The sequence below is a fragment of the Poecile atricapillus genome, chromosome 15 (assembly GCF_030490865.1).
Source record: "Poecile atricapillus isolate bPoeAtr1 chromosome 15, bPoeAtr1.hap1, whole genome shotgun sequence".
In the NCBI taxonomy this organism is placed as follows: domain Eukaryota; kingdom Metazoa; phylum Chordata; class Aves; order Passeriformes; family Paridae; genus Poecile; species Poecile atricapillus.
This window is the reverse complement of record NC_081263.1, coordinates 8,541,168-8,558,163: the sequence shown is the minus strand read 5'-3', so window position 1 is coordinate 8,558,163 and position 16,996 is coordinate 8,541,168. Positions and strand designations below refer to the sequence as shown.

General features: G+C 40.2%; 1 protein-coding gene across 1 annotated transcript; it reads left to right on the top strand.

The window, feature by feature from the left end:
- The first annotated feature begins 5,518 nt into the window (after positions 1-5,518).
- Positions 5,519-16,996, top strand: LOC131584943 (protein-glutamine gamma-glutamyltransferase E-like). The gene is made up of 13 exons (XM_058850560.1): positions 5,519-5,582; positions 7,324-7,491; positions 7,825-8,058; positions 8,588-8,706; positions 9,184-9,312; positions 10,418-10,595; positions 10,763-10,898; positions 11,747-11,850; positions 12,314-12,559; positions 13,484-13,789; positions 14,423-14,580; positions 14,793-14,926; positions 16,658-16,996. Exons 1-13 carry the CDS (start codon positions 5,573-5,575, stop codon positions 16,803-16,805), a joined length of 2,070 nt encoding a protein of 689 aa, XP_058706543.1. The 5' UTR covers positions 5,519-5,572; the 3' UTR covers positions 16,806-16,996.

Genomic DNA, 16,996 nt, shown 5'->3' with positions numbered 1-16,996 from the left:
AAGAAAAAAGAAAAAAGTCTCTTTGTTCATATGGAATGGGAAAGTGAATAATGTACCATGTGTTAGCTTTCTCTGTGGGGTTGTTTTGTAAAGGGCTCTGAACTGTTGAAGTACAAAACATTTTGAGAATTATGCATATGTTGTTTCAGTGTTTTTCTTTCCTGATTTTTACAAAAGATACGAACAAGCAAAAGAAGATAATCCATCCATTGCTATACTGAAATCAACTATTAAATATATTATAAAATTTCAAATATAGCAGAAGAAGTTATGGCAAACTGCAGACTTTATTTTAGCATGAAATTTAATGAATCAAGGAGTAGGACATGTATGAATGGATCTTTTGTCAATGGAAATACTTATGCAAAGGATACACTACGGACTAAATTTCCTCCTGCAGATCCAGAGCCAGTAATGCCATTTTAACTACTTTTTTAAATTAGTGTGAAAGGCAAAGGCACTTTAAAATGCAAAATAAAGCAAGCAGAAGTCCAGCAGTGAAGCCTTAGGAGGAAGGAAATTAAATCAATACCTTTTAGTAAGATTTGCCTTGTACTCGCTTGGGCCTGACTTGCTGGCACCTGTATAAAAATGTATGGAATCACAGAATAGTGTGAGCTGGAAGAGGTATTTAAAGGCCATCTGCTCCAGCTCACCGGCCATGAGCAGCAATATCTGCAGCTAGATCAGGTTGCCCATCCACCCTGATCTTGCATTTTTCCAGGAATGGGGTATCTACCACCCCCCTGGGCAACCTGTGCCAGTGCCTCGCCACCCTCTGTGTTAAAAACTTCTTTCTTGTATCTAAGCTAAATTGAGTCCTTCAGTTTAAAACCATTACCCCATGTCCTATTGCAACAGGACCTGCTAAGATTTTGTTCCAAACTTTCTTCTAGGTCCCCTTCATAAATACATAAAAGGAGTCCTGAGTTTACCAATTCTAGGCAGAGCACATGCTGTGCTGGCTTTATGTGACTTAGGCTTGAAAAGCTCAGGAAATTAATAAAAAACAAGCATGCACAGATCAGGGGGCTCAAGTGCAGAAATTACATGTTTTCCCCTCATGCAGTTTAAGAGAGGCACAGTTACCCCATTCTCATAGTTCTAGAAGTGATTGCACAAACTCTTAGAACACAAATGTTTGTCCTTATATCTATTGTTTGAAATGATTCCTGTTATTGTTTTGACCTTTTACCAGCATCTCTCACAGCATCTGCAGTTTGTCTGGCCAGCTGATGGTTAGTTAATGACTATCTCAGTGCAGCTGCTGTGATATCATCTATATGTTTATTTGTTTATGAGCAGAACTGAGGCAAGGAGGGAACTGGGTCCATGCAAACAGCACAGGGCAGTAGATTCCTTCATAAATCTCCTCTGAGCAGAGCTTAAATAAATGGCAAAACACAATTTAACAGGTGAAGCTGAACTATTGGGTTGAGTAGAAAAATCTTTCTTTTCAACAAAAGAACTGTACAGTAAGGTGGACAGTTAAAACCTTCAGGTGCAGCAATGGGGGAAAAAAACCCCACAAACCAATTGTTTCTGCACTGTAACACTTCCTTTTAAGCAATGATTTGCCAATAACTTAGAACATTTTAGCAGGGCTCTCTCTCAAAACTTCCTCTTGAAATTTCACACAGCAGTCTATCCTTCTCAACGGCAATTTTCTTATTGCATGAAACTCAAGAAGCATTTAATGCAGTGTTCAACAAACAAACAGGTATTTGCTGATCATGATCAGCACTCGCTTGTGAAATACCCAAGGTCCAAGAAATACCCAAGCCCAGGCTCAGCTGGAGATGTCAGAACTGCATGAAGATGCCCTTCATGGTACCAAGCACAATTTTTTGTGTAAAAAACCTGTGAGGGTTTGTGTGCAGGTGTGTGTATGTGCACTGAGCTTTTTCACTCCTTCTCTTCCTCTCTCCCCACTCCTTCCATCCCCTGACACACATCCTGCAGACAGACACACCTTTTTTCCCAGAAAATCTTTATGCATTTGTGGGCCAGTCTCTACTGGACCTGCTTTAACAGAATCCAGAGGGTGTTGCATAAAGTAAAGGGAAAAACACTGAAAATGTTCCTGTAAGTTTGCCTGGTTTTTAAAGGGTTTTGATAGTCTGCAGCACCACTATTGCTACTAAGGATTTGACAACTTGTTTCATAGTCTCACATTGAAAATAATTATCTCAGCTTCTTCCTGTCACTTTTAAGCTTCAGTGTCATTACAATTAAGGTGTGAGTTACACCAGCAAGCATCTTGTTTGTACATTAGCATTGGGAGCGCCTGCCCGCAGAATGGGACAACACGCTGGATTCTCAAAGAAAGGAGCAGAGCAGGGAGTAATGGGAGCCTGCACAGGGGTATTCCTGGATGATGAGTGTGCAGCAGCAGCTGGAAGTTAAAACTTCCACATAATGTCTTTATTCCATTCCAATGGAAGAGATAGGTGCATGAGTGGCAGAGGTAGGGAAATACATTTAAATATCATAGGCTGTACATAATAGATGCTGTGTGACTACGTGGGAGCTGTCAGGAGAGTCCAGCAGAGGTTCACCCCAGTCTGTGCACTGCCAGTTTGTGTGTGCTGGTCTTGTGGGAGCTTTTGAAGGTCACACAACAGTGCATGTCACTGTTATGTCACTGTCAGCCTCCCTTCTGAACAAGCTGTCACATCTGGAATGAGCTGAGATTTCAAGAGGAATCTGAGCCCAGCTAGCAGGGTACCCTTCTTACACAGACTTTGGAAGGTGACTGTCCCAGGTTCTGCTGTCTTCAAAGGAAGGCTGTTGGCAAACTTCAGGAACAGCCAGGAACTTCAGAAAGGCTTCAGGCTGCAGCAGGCTGCAAGCTTCCATTCCAAATGCCCCTGCTATTAAAGCATGTGAGTAGATGAGGGAGACAGAAAATGAGAACCATGTCTTGGACAATATGTAAGGCTTGGAAGAGATCTTGGCCAAACAGTTTTCCATATGGACCTGACCATTGTCTGTCAGGTGTTTCTAGTCCTGAAAAGGCTAACTGATGTGAGTCAGTCCACAGCAGTGTCCCAGGGACCCAGGTGTCTCCCTAGTGTGGGTCACAAATAAAGCATAGCTGCAGAAAACCACTAGAATTCCTGAATCTAGGATAGCAGGAGTGGGGTTGCTGATGGAACTTCTTGCTTAATTATCCAAAAACGGGATGTGATAAAAGATAGACTAGCCCAGACTCCTCAGGATACTGAATCACAGAATCAGAATCATTTAGGTTGAGAAAGACCTGTAAGATCATCAGGTCCACTGAGGCAGTCCCAGTGAGTCATGGCCGTGTGGTTGCAGCACGATGCTTTAGGGATATGTTAAAGAAGAGCTGAGCTCAGACAGAATATAGGAGCAGATAGATTTTCATAGGTACTACTTTCCCATCCTGAACAAAAGCACAATTAATAATAGGCGACATTTCATAAAATTTAAATATCACTGAGGATTCATATAGAGTTGGTGTGAAAGAAAACATTGGAAAGAAGGAGAGAAAGTAGTTTACTGAGGGGAATTTGTCAACATATGTCCTTCATTGTTCAGTGCTGAAACTCTAAGTCTTATATATTCTTTTTTTAACAGTTACTGGGGTGAGAGAAAAAATCTGGGTATTATTGGGAAAGGATGTTATGAATTATATGACAGGACCAGCCTGCAAAAGATGATTCTGATATACCTTCTGGGTACATGAAACGATATACTAAGGTGGTTCATAGCTTCAATTTTCTGAGGTCCAAAAGAGTCTTCTCTTGCTGTCCACAGAGTTTCAAGCACCTGCCTGTGCAGTCCCTACATTTACAGCCATTCAAGCTCTGCAAGCATTGCTTGCTGAGGAAGCTGCCTGGGTCAGACTGTGCTTGACTGACTGCATGTTCTGACAAGTGTTAATATTTCTCATTAATTTAACCTTCATTCTCAACCTTTGCCCATAATCTTTAATCCAAAGGTCCAGTATGTATCATTTGTCTGTTTTACAAACAAAGCACACCAGAGGCCCGCAAGGCAACTTAGGCAGAGCTGGGAATAAACACCAGAAGCTGACACAACAGCCACAACTTGTTCTTCCTGACATACTGTCTGCCAGCATAAATGGACTGTTCTTCTTTTTCTTTCAACATTAACTAATCTTCCTATCAAAGAAAAACAGTTTGCTGTGCATCTAAGGATAGGCTGAAGTCTTAAATTTATTCTGAAAATCGGTTTTGTGCCATTTAAAAGTATGGATAGGAGAGTATGTCTTAACATCAAAAAACTAGAATCCAATTCTAAGACATTTTAAATTTAAGAATTAGTCTTATCATTTTAAAATGACAGTTGGGCTTCTATGGTCCCTGTTAAGATTAATGTAATTAATGAACAGAAAGTCAAAGTAGCAGTCTGAATTATAACCAGGTAAAAACTGTTTCTTCTAACAGCATCATTTATAAGAAACATGAATAAAACATGTCTGTATATGAAATGGGTTGAGCAAGTTGCAATTCTAGATTTTCCAAACATGATCCAAACCAGAAAAATAGAACAATTTGGCTGCTGAATACTGAGCCCAGACAACTAAAACAATGAATCTGGGAATGTGTACAGCTGTGCCCAGTCCAGCATGATGGGTGTCACTGAGAGGCATCTGTAGATGTCCATTGAGTTCATCAAATTTGACAGGCTGTTTGATAAAAGTATCAGAATTAGTCTTATCTCTTTCTTAACACAAAGTGGAGCCATCTGCAAAGCGTAAGCAAAATTCGGTCTCCTTGAACTTAAGTGGAAGTTTCTGGGCATAAATTTGCTTTGCCAGTAGCACAGTCAGAGATGTCTTAAGAAAAAATAGTAGAGCATCAGCTGAAAGCAGCAATAGATATTCTATCAAAAGTCATAAATATACTTACCTGTTGTCACTGTAGTGTGTAATGCAAATATGACATGGAATGCTTGTCTATTGAACAGGGTTAGACAGCAACTACGTGATAAATGAAAAATTGGATCTTTAAATTTGGCCCTGATTGGACCTGGGGCAGAGACAATAACTTGGTCATTGTTTTTCAATTACTACAATGCAGGGAGAGGAAAAAAAACAGCTCCAAAACAACAGATTTAGGGAATCAATTTGAAGAAAACATCTCCTTAAATATGAAGTATTAAAAATAATGTTTTGCAAGGAGGAGTTATTCCTAGAATTTTAGCACTACAACAGAAAGAAAAGAAACTAAATGCTGAAGTTCTTATAACTTTTAAATACATTAAGAAACTCTTAACAAGCGGCCAGACTGTTAGGAATAAATATTGTCCAAGCTTCAGATGTTAAGTTGCAAGGAAAGAAGATGAGGACATGAGGACTGAGAGAGGAAACAAAATGGATGAAAGTGAATCCTCAAGGCCCACTGGTCAGATCAAGGCTGGGGGCAAAGACAGCTCCTCAAGCTCCACCCCCAGAGGAAATATCTTGCAAACAGACTTTAAAGAAGTGAAGGGCACCAGTCATTCCTTGAGCCAGCAGAAGTACAGGAGGCCATTCACAGGGAGCTTCAGAAGCTGCATACAGAGGACACATTGATCAGATATGGGCCAAGGTGAGAAAGGGGAAAGCCCACCCTGTGATGCTCTTTGTTGCTTTCTTGCATCCATACTTCAAGTTCAGCGCTGTAATGGACACTGAGAGGTCACTACTTCTCTAAGGAGTTTTGACCCAAGAAAAAAAAGTAAGAGAAAACTCTTCCGTTGAAAGTCGGGAGAAGGATTTTCATAGGAACTGCATTTTTTCACTTGTGTGCACTGGAAAAGCAAGCTTATCAGAATGAGATTTGGCAGTACAGGCATATTAACTGCTATAAAAATGTATTTTGCAAGTAGGAAGCAAAAGTCTGCAGCAATTTGGAGTTGTCAGAAAAGCGCAAATGACAGACTGGCAGATATGACATAAGAGAAAGAAACAAAGCAGAACTCTGGGATTGTATCACTGCAAAGGCTGAGGAAGACTACAATGAGCAGAGAAGGCTGAAGCTGAAGTTAAGGCAGAGAGGATACAAAAATTGGGGGGCTGGGGAGTTTTTGATGGTTTCTTTGTTGCTGTGGTGTGGTGGGTTTTTTGCTCACATGCTAATATTTATAGATATGCAATCAGACCAGTTTAATAATGATTATAAAGGGTCTTAGGTTGCTTTTCCAACTCCTACTGTTCTAAAGGCAAACCTCCCCGAGCCCTCAGCTTGTTCTACAATAGATAGGCTTCACTGCTAAGTTTTTGAAGATTATTATTTAATAGTAGGTAATGTTCCTGAAAAAATGGTTCGTACTTCTCACCTCAATACTGTAAAAAAAACCACATTCCTCTGGAATTTGTTAGACTGTGACTGCATAGCTTAAACTACCAACATAGTTATTTCAAGGCTTGTCTGAACTTGATAAATTTAAGATCATGCTGAAAAAATCGTTACATTAAGAAATCTGGTTGAACATAAGATGATGGTATTTTTACTCAATAATGGCACAGGGTAACAATTTTCCACTCCTAAGCACCACACTCTTACTCTTTCCTATTCTCCCTCTTCGCAGGGGAAGGAAGAAATCTTTTTCCTCTGTTATTCTGCACTTCATTTAAACCATCAAACCATCTCCTACTAGAAATCCTTCCATAGGCTCCAGTGATGTCAGATCCAAGCCAATCTTGGATGTTTATTCTCTGGCCACTTACTGAAGCCCTAGTTCTCATGCAAGAGCATTCTACAGCATATTTTAGGAGTGTTTTCTCTCCAATTCTCCCATCTCTCCCACTGCCAAATGACAGTCCAGTGTCCATCAACATGTTCCTGTTAGATGCTTCCAACAGTGGCAGCTGTGTGACACATCATGGGGCTAGAGACCACATCGTGCCTAAAAATACACAAGTGTTTCTCAGCTCAGTCAGGTTTCTTTATTTCTCATTCAGAGGCAGCAAGGCTGTCCCTCTGTTAGGCTGACACCATCTCAGAATGGTACAATTAATCGAGTTCAGCCAGATTTTTATCCAAGTAACTCACAAATATTCAATTCTCTCAGGATTCTCTCTTCTTAGATGCCTTTCTGATTTTAATTTAGTACAGGATATACTACTGCTTCTATATTTAATTATGCAGATAACCTCTAACAGCCTGTGCAAGATGGAGTCTCTTGAAGAAAAAAATGTTCACACATAAATTATTTCTAATTTTCATGGAAGCCTCACGTGGGTACCAGTTACCTGTAGAAAGGAATAAGCAATTCTTCAGAGTGTGTTTGTGCTCCTTCCTCTTTGGATGCACCCTCAAGCATTTTTGCTCTTCTCATTTTTTCTAGCTGCAACGCAGCCAAGTACCAACTGGCATCTGAAAGAAAATGCAAGAGAACACCACACAAGTAAATTCTCTAGTGAAGAACTGATTGTGAGGAGAGGACAGGCCTTCACTATCACCTTCAATGGAACAGAACGGCCTGAGCAAAACTTAATATTCATTGCAGAAACAGGTATGGCCCCCAGCTTCTTTCACAGAGAATAATTCTGCCTCAGGACATTCTTCTGGCCTGAGATGCACTACAGAGCAGCAAGAGAACACCTCAGAGCCAACATGCTCATTCACATAGCAATGAAGCTGTGTGAGGTGTTTGTGGTATTACTCCCACCTCAGCCAGCAGCCACAGCTTCCCTCAGTTGCCAATACATGGCACAAATTCGCCTGAGGGGAGGGTTGGGAGGGTTACATCCCTGCTGAGTTTGTTGATGTTTCAGCTGTTCCAGCATCTCTGAATCTCTGTTTCAGCAAGCCTGGGAAAAAAAATGTTATTTGTTTTTCTTGAAAGGTCCAAAACCCTCAAAAGCAACCAAGACCCTGGCCACGTTTGATATCTCCAGCACAGTGAGCAAGGAGGGCTGGAGTGCAGTTCTACAGTCCAGCAGCTCCAACTCTGTGAGCATCTCCATTTCCAGCCCACCTAATGCTGTCATTGGACGCTACAGGCTGGGTGTTCAAAGTGGCAGCTCCTCTCCAGCAAGTCTTGGCACTTTTGTTTTGCTTTTTAACCCTTGGTCTTCAGGTATGAATATGTCAGATTTCCTCTAAAGACTTAAGTTGCTTTTAGCTTCATTAGTATTTGCATTCTCCATTTGAACTATACTTTAATATAGCAGCTGAAAATTGACAACATAATGTATCAGTGACCAGAAAAAGGTGTCTAACAGTTTCTTAGGATCTTCTGGTGCATAAAATCAGCTCTGTAGCATGCACATGCTGGAGAGCTCATTGCTCTAAAAGATAAGCTTCTGCTTTTGACAGAGCTTCCCTACTTCTGCACAAGTTTAGAAGTGTGTGTCTGGTCTCTGTAGAACCAAGAAAAGAGTCATATTTACCATTTTCTCACAGATTTGGCAGTGTCATACCTCCATCTTCATTCAGACACCTCCCACCTCTTTCTCTAATTGTAGAAGATCCTGAGTTTCACGATCTGTTTATAGCAGCAAGAACAGCTAAGGGTGGATATCTGCAAGCACCCTTATAGATGGAGAGCAAGGTTTTGTTTTATTTTGCCTGATGTATTTGTACATCTCTCTGTTTTGGTTTTTCAGGTGATGATGTGTTCATGCCTAACAAGGCTGAGTGTGAGGAATATGTGCTAGAAGAATTTGGCATCATTTTTGCAGGCAACAAAAATCATATCAGCAGCTTTGGATGGAACTTCGGCCAGGTAAATGTAGCACTGAAACACCAGACATTGCTTCTGCATGAACTGGGTCATTTGTTTTTTCCAGTTCATTGCATACATCTCTGAAGAGCAGAGCCCTGGTGTTGCAATCAGCACTTGGCCAAGCCCTGTTTCACTGATCAATACGAGGATTTATAATTTGCTAGTCCCTGTTCTGCCTTGGAAAGCAGCCAGCAGAAACATTAATATCTTTACTAAGACTATGTAGCCTTAACTTAGTAAAGTACTGTAGCAATGCTGAGAGGCCTCAAGTCCACAGATTCCAAGTTTTGAAAAGCTCTGTGAGTTCTCATTTTCAGAGTTTGTTGTGGCCGCATTTTTATATGGTTGATGCCTGGCTGAGCTCCGCAGCTCTTCAAACAGTGATTTAAAAACCTCATCCAATACTAATACGGCTCTCTGCATCCTGATTTTTAGTAATCTGTGTTTTCAAAACACTGATTTATTTCTGTACCACAGTTTCAAGGAGATATCCTCAATATTTGCCTGTCCATAATGGATCGAAGCTTATACTACCGTCAGGATCCTGTCACGGATGTGTCTCACAGACACGACCCCAGGTACCTGGGCCGTGTTCTCAGTGCAATGGTAAGCAGCATGTTCATAAAGTATCCTTTAAAAGTAGTCAGTGAAAGTAAATATGAAGACATTTCATAGAGAATTTTAGGCCTCTGTCTGTATGCACCAGACAATATGGGTGGTGAAGGATGGGCCTATATGGTCATCTGATCTGGGCCTGCCAGATTTATCTCCTCTGGGATAGTTCTGACACTTATCACTTTGATATCCAGTACTCAAACTAAAAATATAAGACAGGGGTGATTGAGGGACCAGTTCCTTGGAGGTGTTTAGTCCAGTCCCCCATTTGAAGTGGAATTACTGGGTACTAGATCAGCTCAGCCGTGGATTTGCCAGGCTGCTTTGAAACTCTCTGAGGAAGGAGGTTTTGTGGTCTCTGTGAGTGACCAGTCCAGAGCCGCCCTACCCTCCTAATGAGGAATTTGTGTCTTATGTCAAATACGATTTTCCCAAGCTACAGCTTTCTGCTGTTGCCTCTTGGTATATAAAAGAGAAAGGTTAGTTAGAACACACATTCAGATGGATGTGAACTGGTTTTACATTCCCCCCACCCCCCTTAGACAGACAGAACTAGGCCAGAACTAGGGCTCTCAGCTTCTCCCTGTAGATTGTGTGTGTAGGACCCCTGAGCATCTTGCAGCCGTCCCTGCTGGGTCCTCTTCATTGTCTCAACATCCCCTTGAGCTGAGAGACCCAAAACTAGAGACAGGACTCCTGGCACAGCCTTGCTAGGCATAATGAAAGGGGGTTAACAAGCTCTCTCAACCTCCTGGTCACACTTCCCCCAGTACTACTGTGTACTACACAGCCTACTGTGAACTTTCCTTTTTTGATGAGAGAGGACTGTTGGCATAAACAAACAAACAAACAAACATTAAATATATTATATGTGTAAAGATATATAAAAGTAAATATAAAGATATATAATTAATTAAATCAATAAATATGTATATGTATGTGTATATATGTATATATGTGTGTATATATATATATATATATATGTACATATATATATATATATAAATACAGCATTTGCTATTACTCCCAGGGCCCTTTCAGACAGGTTGTAAACTCTTAATTTGCCTCATCATAAATTTAGTGAATATCTTCTCAGGTCAACGCCAATGATGACCAAGGGGTGGTGCTAGGAAACTGGAGTGGAAAGTATGAGGGTGGTAAAAATCCCAGCAGCTGGACAGGAAGTGGTGAAATCCTGCAAAGCTGGAAGAAATCAGGATTCAAACCTGTTAAATATGGACAATGTTGGGTTTTTGCAGCAGTATTGACTACAGGTATGTTTTATGTCATGCACATGACTGACATTGCACAGATTCTGTTAAAAGAAGCACTAAGAATATTTCCTATATGGAAGCCTTTGAAGACATTACTATGCTATATGAAACCTGAATGTGAATATGAAATACTGCTTTCTGACTGTGGTTTTCTCTTCACCCTTTAGTGCTGAGATGTCTGGGGATTCCCACTCGTACAATTACAAACTTCAGTTCTGCCCATGATGCAGATGGAAATCTGCGTGTGGACGAGTTTTATGATGCAGACGGAAATCATTTGGAGAGGGGAGCTGACAGCGTGTGGTGAGGCTCAATATTTAGTACTAGAGCTTATCAATGCCTATAGTTTCTCCAAGTGCAGAGCATAGATTCTAATGATAAATGCTTTATCTTCTTAAAAATTGCTTTATAAACTACTACACACACAGAAAGCATCAATAAAAAATGCTACAAAATAATACTACAAGACTTGGTGTTTTCACTCTCAGTTAAACAAAGAACTGTGACACTAATTGCAACAGCTAATTGAAACCAGGGCAGGCAAAATTACAGTTATGATGCCACAGATGACTGAAAATTTGCAATACTGCACTGGATGTATCAAACAGTGGGGACTTCCCTAGTTTGAAACCATTCTTCAAAACCCGTTCATGTCATACTGTAATATTTCAACAGAACCAGCTTTCTTGCAGTGGCATCAGTTGCAGTTGCTGCCTCTATTAAGCATCACATGCAGTTCAAACGAGCTTGCATTCAGCAAAGAGCAGAAGCAGTCCCTCAGTTTTGGTCTTGTTTGCTCCCCTTCTTGTTCTGGACCCATTCTATCTACACATGACATGTATAACTGAAGGAAGCCTAAAGCTAAAACTAAGGATGAGCTCAAAGCTTTTGGAGAAGAATAGGCTCAAGGCATCTTGTATAACTTCACAAATTTGATTTCTGCCTTTGAACATTTGTATTTATTCCACAATGGAATTTTCAGCACCTTTCTAGTTAATGCAGTGAGGGTCAGGGTGGAAGTGGTGAGTCTCTGATAAGAACTGTGCGAATAAAGGCATTTAATCCATGTAACTATGATTGCTGATTAAAGGAGATGGACAGGAATCCACAAATACATACCAGTAGCTTACCTTGTTCTTTCTTGCACACAGGAATTTCCATGTCTGGAATGAAAGCTGGTTTACACGCAATGACTTGGGCCCCTCATACAGTGGATGGCAAATTCTGGATGCAACTCCCCAAGAAGAAAGTGGAGGTACACAAATTTTATTTCAGGAATAATGTTGGAAATTTATAAAGTCAGTTAGTTTTAGAGAGAATGAAAAAAGTAAAATCATTGTTAAAGCAATTTGTTAACCTGCTCAGAAAGAGTTGCAGAAGAAAGCATTTATTGGTTGCATTAGAAAAGTTTCAGATGATCTGTGGATGCTAAGAAAAAAAAAGGAATTCCAGGAACAGTTTTTACAGCAATGCCTATATTTCCAATGTAGGTATCAAATGCTATTGAAACTTAAGGGATAATATAAAATAAATCAAGTGTACTTTCAGAATAAACAAAAGATATATGGATGACAGGCCGTGTATGAGAGTTTATGTGGATGAAAGGGCTTGAATGGGGCAGCAGCACTGGGCAATTCAGGAGTCAGTGATAAACACCTGTCTAATAATCTGATTATTGACAAAGATTATGCCTAAATTCCTTTTCCTTGATGCCGTAGGAATTTATCAGTGTGGTCCTGCCTCACGGCATGCCATCAAAGAAGGAGAAGTAGAACTGGACTACGACGGCCCATTTGTGTTTGCAGAAGTGAATGCAGACTGCATGTACTGGAATTATGACTCTGCAACTGGAAAGAAAAATTTGATTTTCTCCAAGTCCACAGAAATTGGTGCCTCCATCAGTACAAAGGCAGTTGGTAGAGATGATCGTGTAGATGTCACCAGTGATTATAAATATGAGGAAGGTAAAACCATTGGTTCTTCTGATCCCATAGCTGCTTCATTCCTAAAAATATATAAATTTTCAGTTAGGAATCTCTTAGTGCATTTATAAAGTAGTAGCAGAATTTCTACTTCATTTATTCAATTCCTACAGAAAAGGGGAGAAAAGGTACTGAGGAAAAAAAAAAAACCTGCCTTGCCCTTTCTGATATGGAATTGCTTCGTGGGACCTAAATAAGTCCAAGTATCTCCAAATAAAGTGGTCACTGTTCCATCTGCATGCACTGTCTGCCTCTGCTTAGTGAGAATTAGGCTACAGCCCAGTTATTTGTCTGCAGGACAAAAAGCCTGTTGCACAAACCTGAGCTAAATCAGCACTTAAGCCCAGGAAAAGCAACTCCTTCAAAGGGTGCAAGAGCACAGCACCTCCTCAGTCCTTCGGGTCTGATTGTCCCCATGTTACGTTTGTCTTTTTCCTTTGCTCATGAGCAGCCTCTGCTTTTCCTGTTAAGCTGTCATTACCTCAATCCATTACCTCAATCCACGAGCTCTCTCCCCTCCTTTGGAAAAGGGCAGTGAGGTGGATGGCTGGCTCCCTGCCAGACTCAACCCACCACACAGTGCCATCAGCCTTGCCCAACATCTGGGGCTTTCTCTGTGCTAGCAAATAAGAATTCATCTTTCATAATGTTATAGACATAAAAAGGGATAGAAATGGAAAAGAGAAACTTTAAACTTAAGATTTTATGTCAGAAAAAAATGTTATTAGAAGGACAGTGATGTTACTGACTGCAGATGCAAAAAATGAGGTATGGCTGTGGAAAACAGAGGTCCTGTTTATCTCTAAGCACAGACACTGCATCCTGGCTAGCTTGTCTCTAGCAGCCATGAAAAATAAGAGATGCGTGTAAACTGATGAGGATAATTTTCATGGTTCTCCCTGACAGGCTCTGCAAAAGAAAGAGAAATTTTTAAAAAAGCCCGTAAGAAGCTAGGACTTGGGGATAAATTCGATCCTACAGCACTAGAACAAGAGCAAATTGAACAGAAGCCTGACATCTCAGGAAAATTCAAGGTGACTGGCTCTTTAGAAGTTGGCAAAGATCTCAACCTACTTCTGGTTCTTGAAAATTTACGATCTGATGCTAAGGCTGTAAATGTAAATATGACTGCATGGAGTACTCTGTATACCAGAAGACCAGTTAATGAGATCTGGAAGGACTCCATATCTGTTACTCTGGCCCCGAAGGAAGGTAATTTTTCAAATTCCTTTTAATCATAATGGTTTTATCAGTAAATGGGCATTGGAGGCTGGTCAGCTTGGGGAAAAAAGCTCTAACAAACTGCAATCCTAAATCCCTACATAGAAAAGGCTGAGAAAATGGCATGTTTCACACTGTCTTGTCCCCAAGTGCTTTTCACATTTTGGAAAACATTACTATTAGGAGCCTGAGATAAGAGATATGTCAGCATCTCCAATGTGAGGTGAAAGATCATTGAATCATAACTGATACTGTCCTGCATGAATCTTGGGCTTCAAGTAATTAGCAAAAAGTATAAATAAGAATTCATTTCTTAATATGTAATTTAACTTCAGGAGAGGCACCAGTAAACTCCTTAAGCTCCAGCTGCTGCATTTTTCAGAGCAATAGGGAGGAAAACAAGCCAGGCAATACAGTGGCAGTGAATGGAGGAGGGATAACATTGAAGAAATCACTATCTATCTAAAGCAAACTGATAGATTTGCCTGAATTAATTTTGGCCATGATGGCTGAAGGCCCTCCTAGTCCTAATCACAGCATAAAAAGAAAATACTAATGTTAGATATGAATCTCTGTGGGCTTATAAAAGTGTGTACCAAGTTCTTTTTTTTTTTTACCTTCCAGAAAAACAATTTCCCATTAAGATAAAGTATCCTGAATACCAGCAGCAGTTAACTACAGACAAAACAATCCAGGTCACAGCTTTATGTCATGTAAAAGATGGGATGCAAGTGCTTGTGAAAAGAAACATCACCCTGGACAATCCTGCCATCGACATACAGGTGAATTCCCTTTGCTGTAACTAACTGCAGTGGCAGAGAAAAGGGAAAGTGAGTTCTTTGTGAGCACTTTTTCTTCCCTGAAAAAATGTCCTGCTCACATTCTGCCATGGTTCATCACAGCCTCTCATAATATCTCCTCTTCTGATGCCTGAAGAGGCTCAGAGAGAAAAGAACACTGAGGACCTGCCCTCACAAGCATTTTCTTTGCACAGGTACTTGGTGAAGCAAAAGTGAATAAAGAGGTGGTTGTGGAAGTGGCATTTACCAACCCCATTGATTCGGAGGTGAAGGACTGCGTGCTGCAGGTGGAGGGCAGTGACCTGCTCCAAGGAATCCTGGAGTTACGGTGAGTGCAAGAGACGTCTCCCTTCTGCTGTCAAAGACACATGAGCAAGAATGTGGGCATGGATGAGTTGGAACTGAACTGTTTCAGGGATGACACATCATTGTCTTCTTGTTGTAACCTGGGAGGCCACTCAGTGTGACACCTCAGAACAAAGCACAAAGTGATGAACCAGCTCTTCATCTAGGCTGGGCTTTGGCTCCATGGTTTGGGAGGTCAAATAATTGCTGCCATAATTGGACAGAACTTGTTTTCCTGCCTATCTAGCAGGACCACACTCTTTCAGAAAAAAAATTCATGCTTACCCAAGCTGTAATTGTTGCTGAGGCTGTCTATCCTGCTATAGGCCAGATGGGCTGCACCTTCTTGTTCTGATCAAAGGCCAACAATAGGATACACAACTATTTCTGTCCAGTCCTACCCAAATTACAACATATATCAACCAGGATAATTTTTTCCCTTAATTAAATGGACTGCAGGGCCCAATCTGGGTGCACAGCATTGTAAATAAATTGTATTTATATGCAACAGGTAGAAATACATGTAAAAAGCAAATACAGCAGTGTCTCAGCTTTAGGAACAAAAATTAATACTGCTGAGACACAGGCTGTGATCTCTGAAAGGCACAAACCCAGGTCTGCTCCATGCTCAGCTTTTCCAGACACAGCAGATCACAGTTTGAGAAGGATAGGTTTTACAGAACAGCTACCATGACAAACAGCTTTTTCCAAAATGAGAGCTACAGGCACACAAATTTTCAAGCTCTGCTTTCAGAACTCTACAAAATAATTATCATAGGAGATTAATAAAGAGAGTCAAGAAACCATTTGAGAGAGTGATTGAGAAGACTGGAATAAAATACGTTTTTTTTTTTACTATAGATCCCAGTTTCCTGTTATCTGCTTTGGTGATTTTACATCTTTTTCTGCCCTTTTTCCTTCAGTATTTCATAATTGAAATAGAAAGATTAAATTTCCAGACTGTCCCTCATTTTGTACAAACAAGAAATTACACTAAAATTTCAATATATCCTCAGAAATACAATTATTTCTGGAAAATACCAGGGATATAGGAACATGCTCTTTAGCTGAACACACAAACACAAACAAACACAGCAATTTAACATTGCTATTTGCACTTGAGCAATTAGGAATGGTTCATCCCATCATTTATAATTTCTCCTGAGGGGATTTACCAATCTCGTGTTGTCTATCCTACACAATTTTATCCTCAGGCAAGACAAGACAATATGTCAGGATAAGGGAAAAACATTAACAACTTTCCAAGAGTCAGAAAACACACTGGTGTAAGGCATTTTAACTTCCATTCAGAATTTCCTGCTCTGTAAACACTGAGGTTTTCTTGGTGCTATAATCCATTCTATTTCAAGAGTTGGTATTAACATCCTCCATGGTCTCAGATTATTCTTTGGTAATGATTCAGTGATGTGTTTTACACCCTCTGTTCTGCATGAAATCTTATCTCACATATTATTATGTCCCTCTTTGTGGGCTTATCTGGGTTACTGCATAATGAATTTGTGAGAACCCTTAATGAATAGATTTGAGTCTTTAAATACTTATCAGATAACCATGTTTGGTGTTTTCATGTCCATCTTACTTGGAAGTGATAAGAGTTCTTATTCCAAGTGGAAGATGATTAGTGAAGAAACTGAAACATGATGCATAAGCCTGTTTTCAACTTATATTTTCCCTCTGTTTCTTTTTATTTTAGCATACCACCACTGAAAGCCAGTGAGAAATCCAGTACCAAGTTTAAACTTATCCCTTCTGAGGCGGGTCCCAAACATCTACTTGTTAATTTCTCCTGTGATAAATTTGTAGATATCAAGACCTTTAAGATGGTAAATGTGATTAACTAATATGAAGATATACAAGAAGTGGTCTGTGTGTGTATAAACTGAAAAAAATACGATAAGAGATCTTATATAGAAAACAATGAGATAATCAGCAAAACAAATCTTCACTTCCTCTGATAAAGGGTCACCAACATCATATCATTGCAATTTTACATTGTAATTTTTAATAAACTGAGGAATGGTTGATTGTTCAT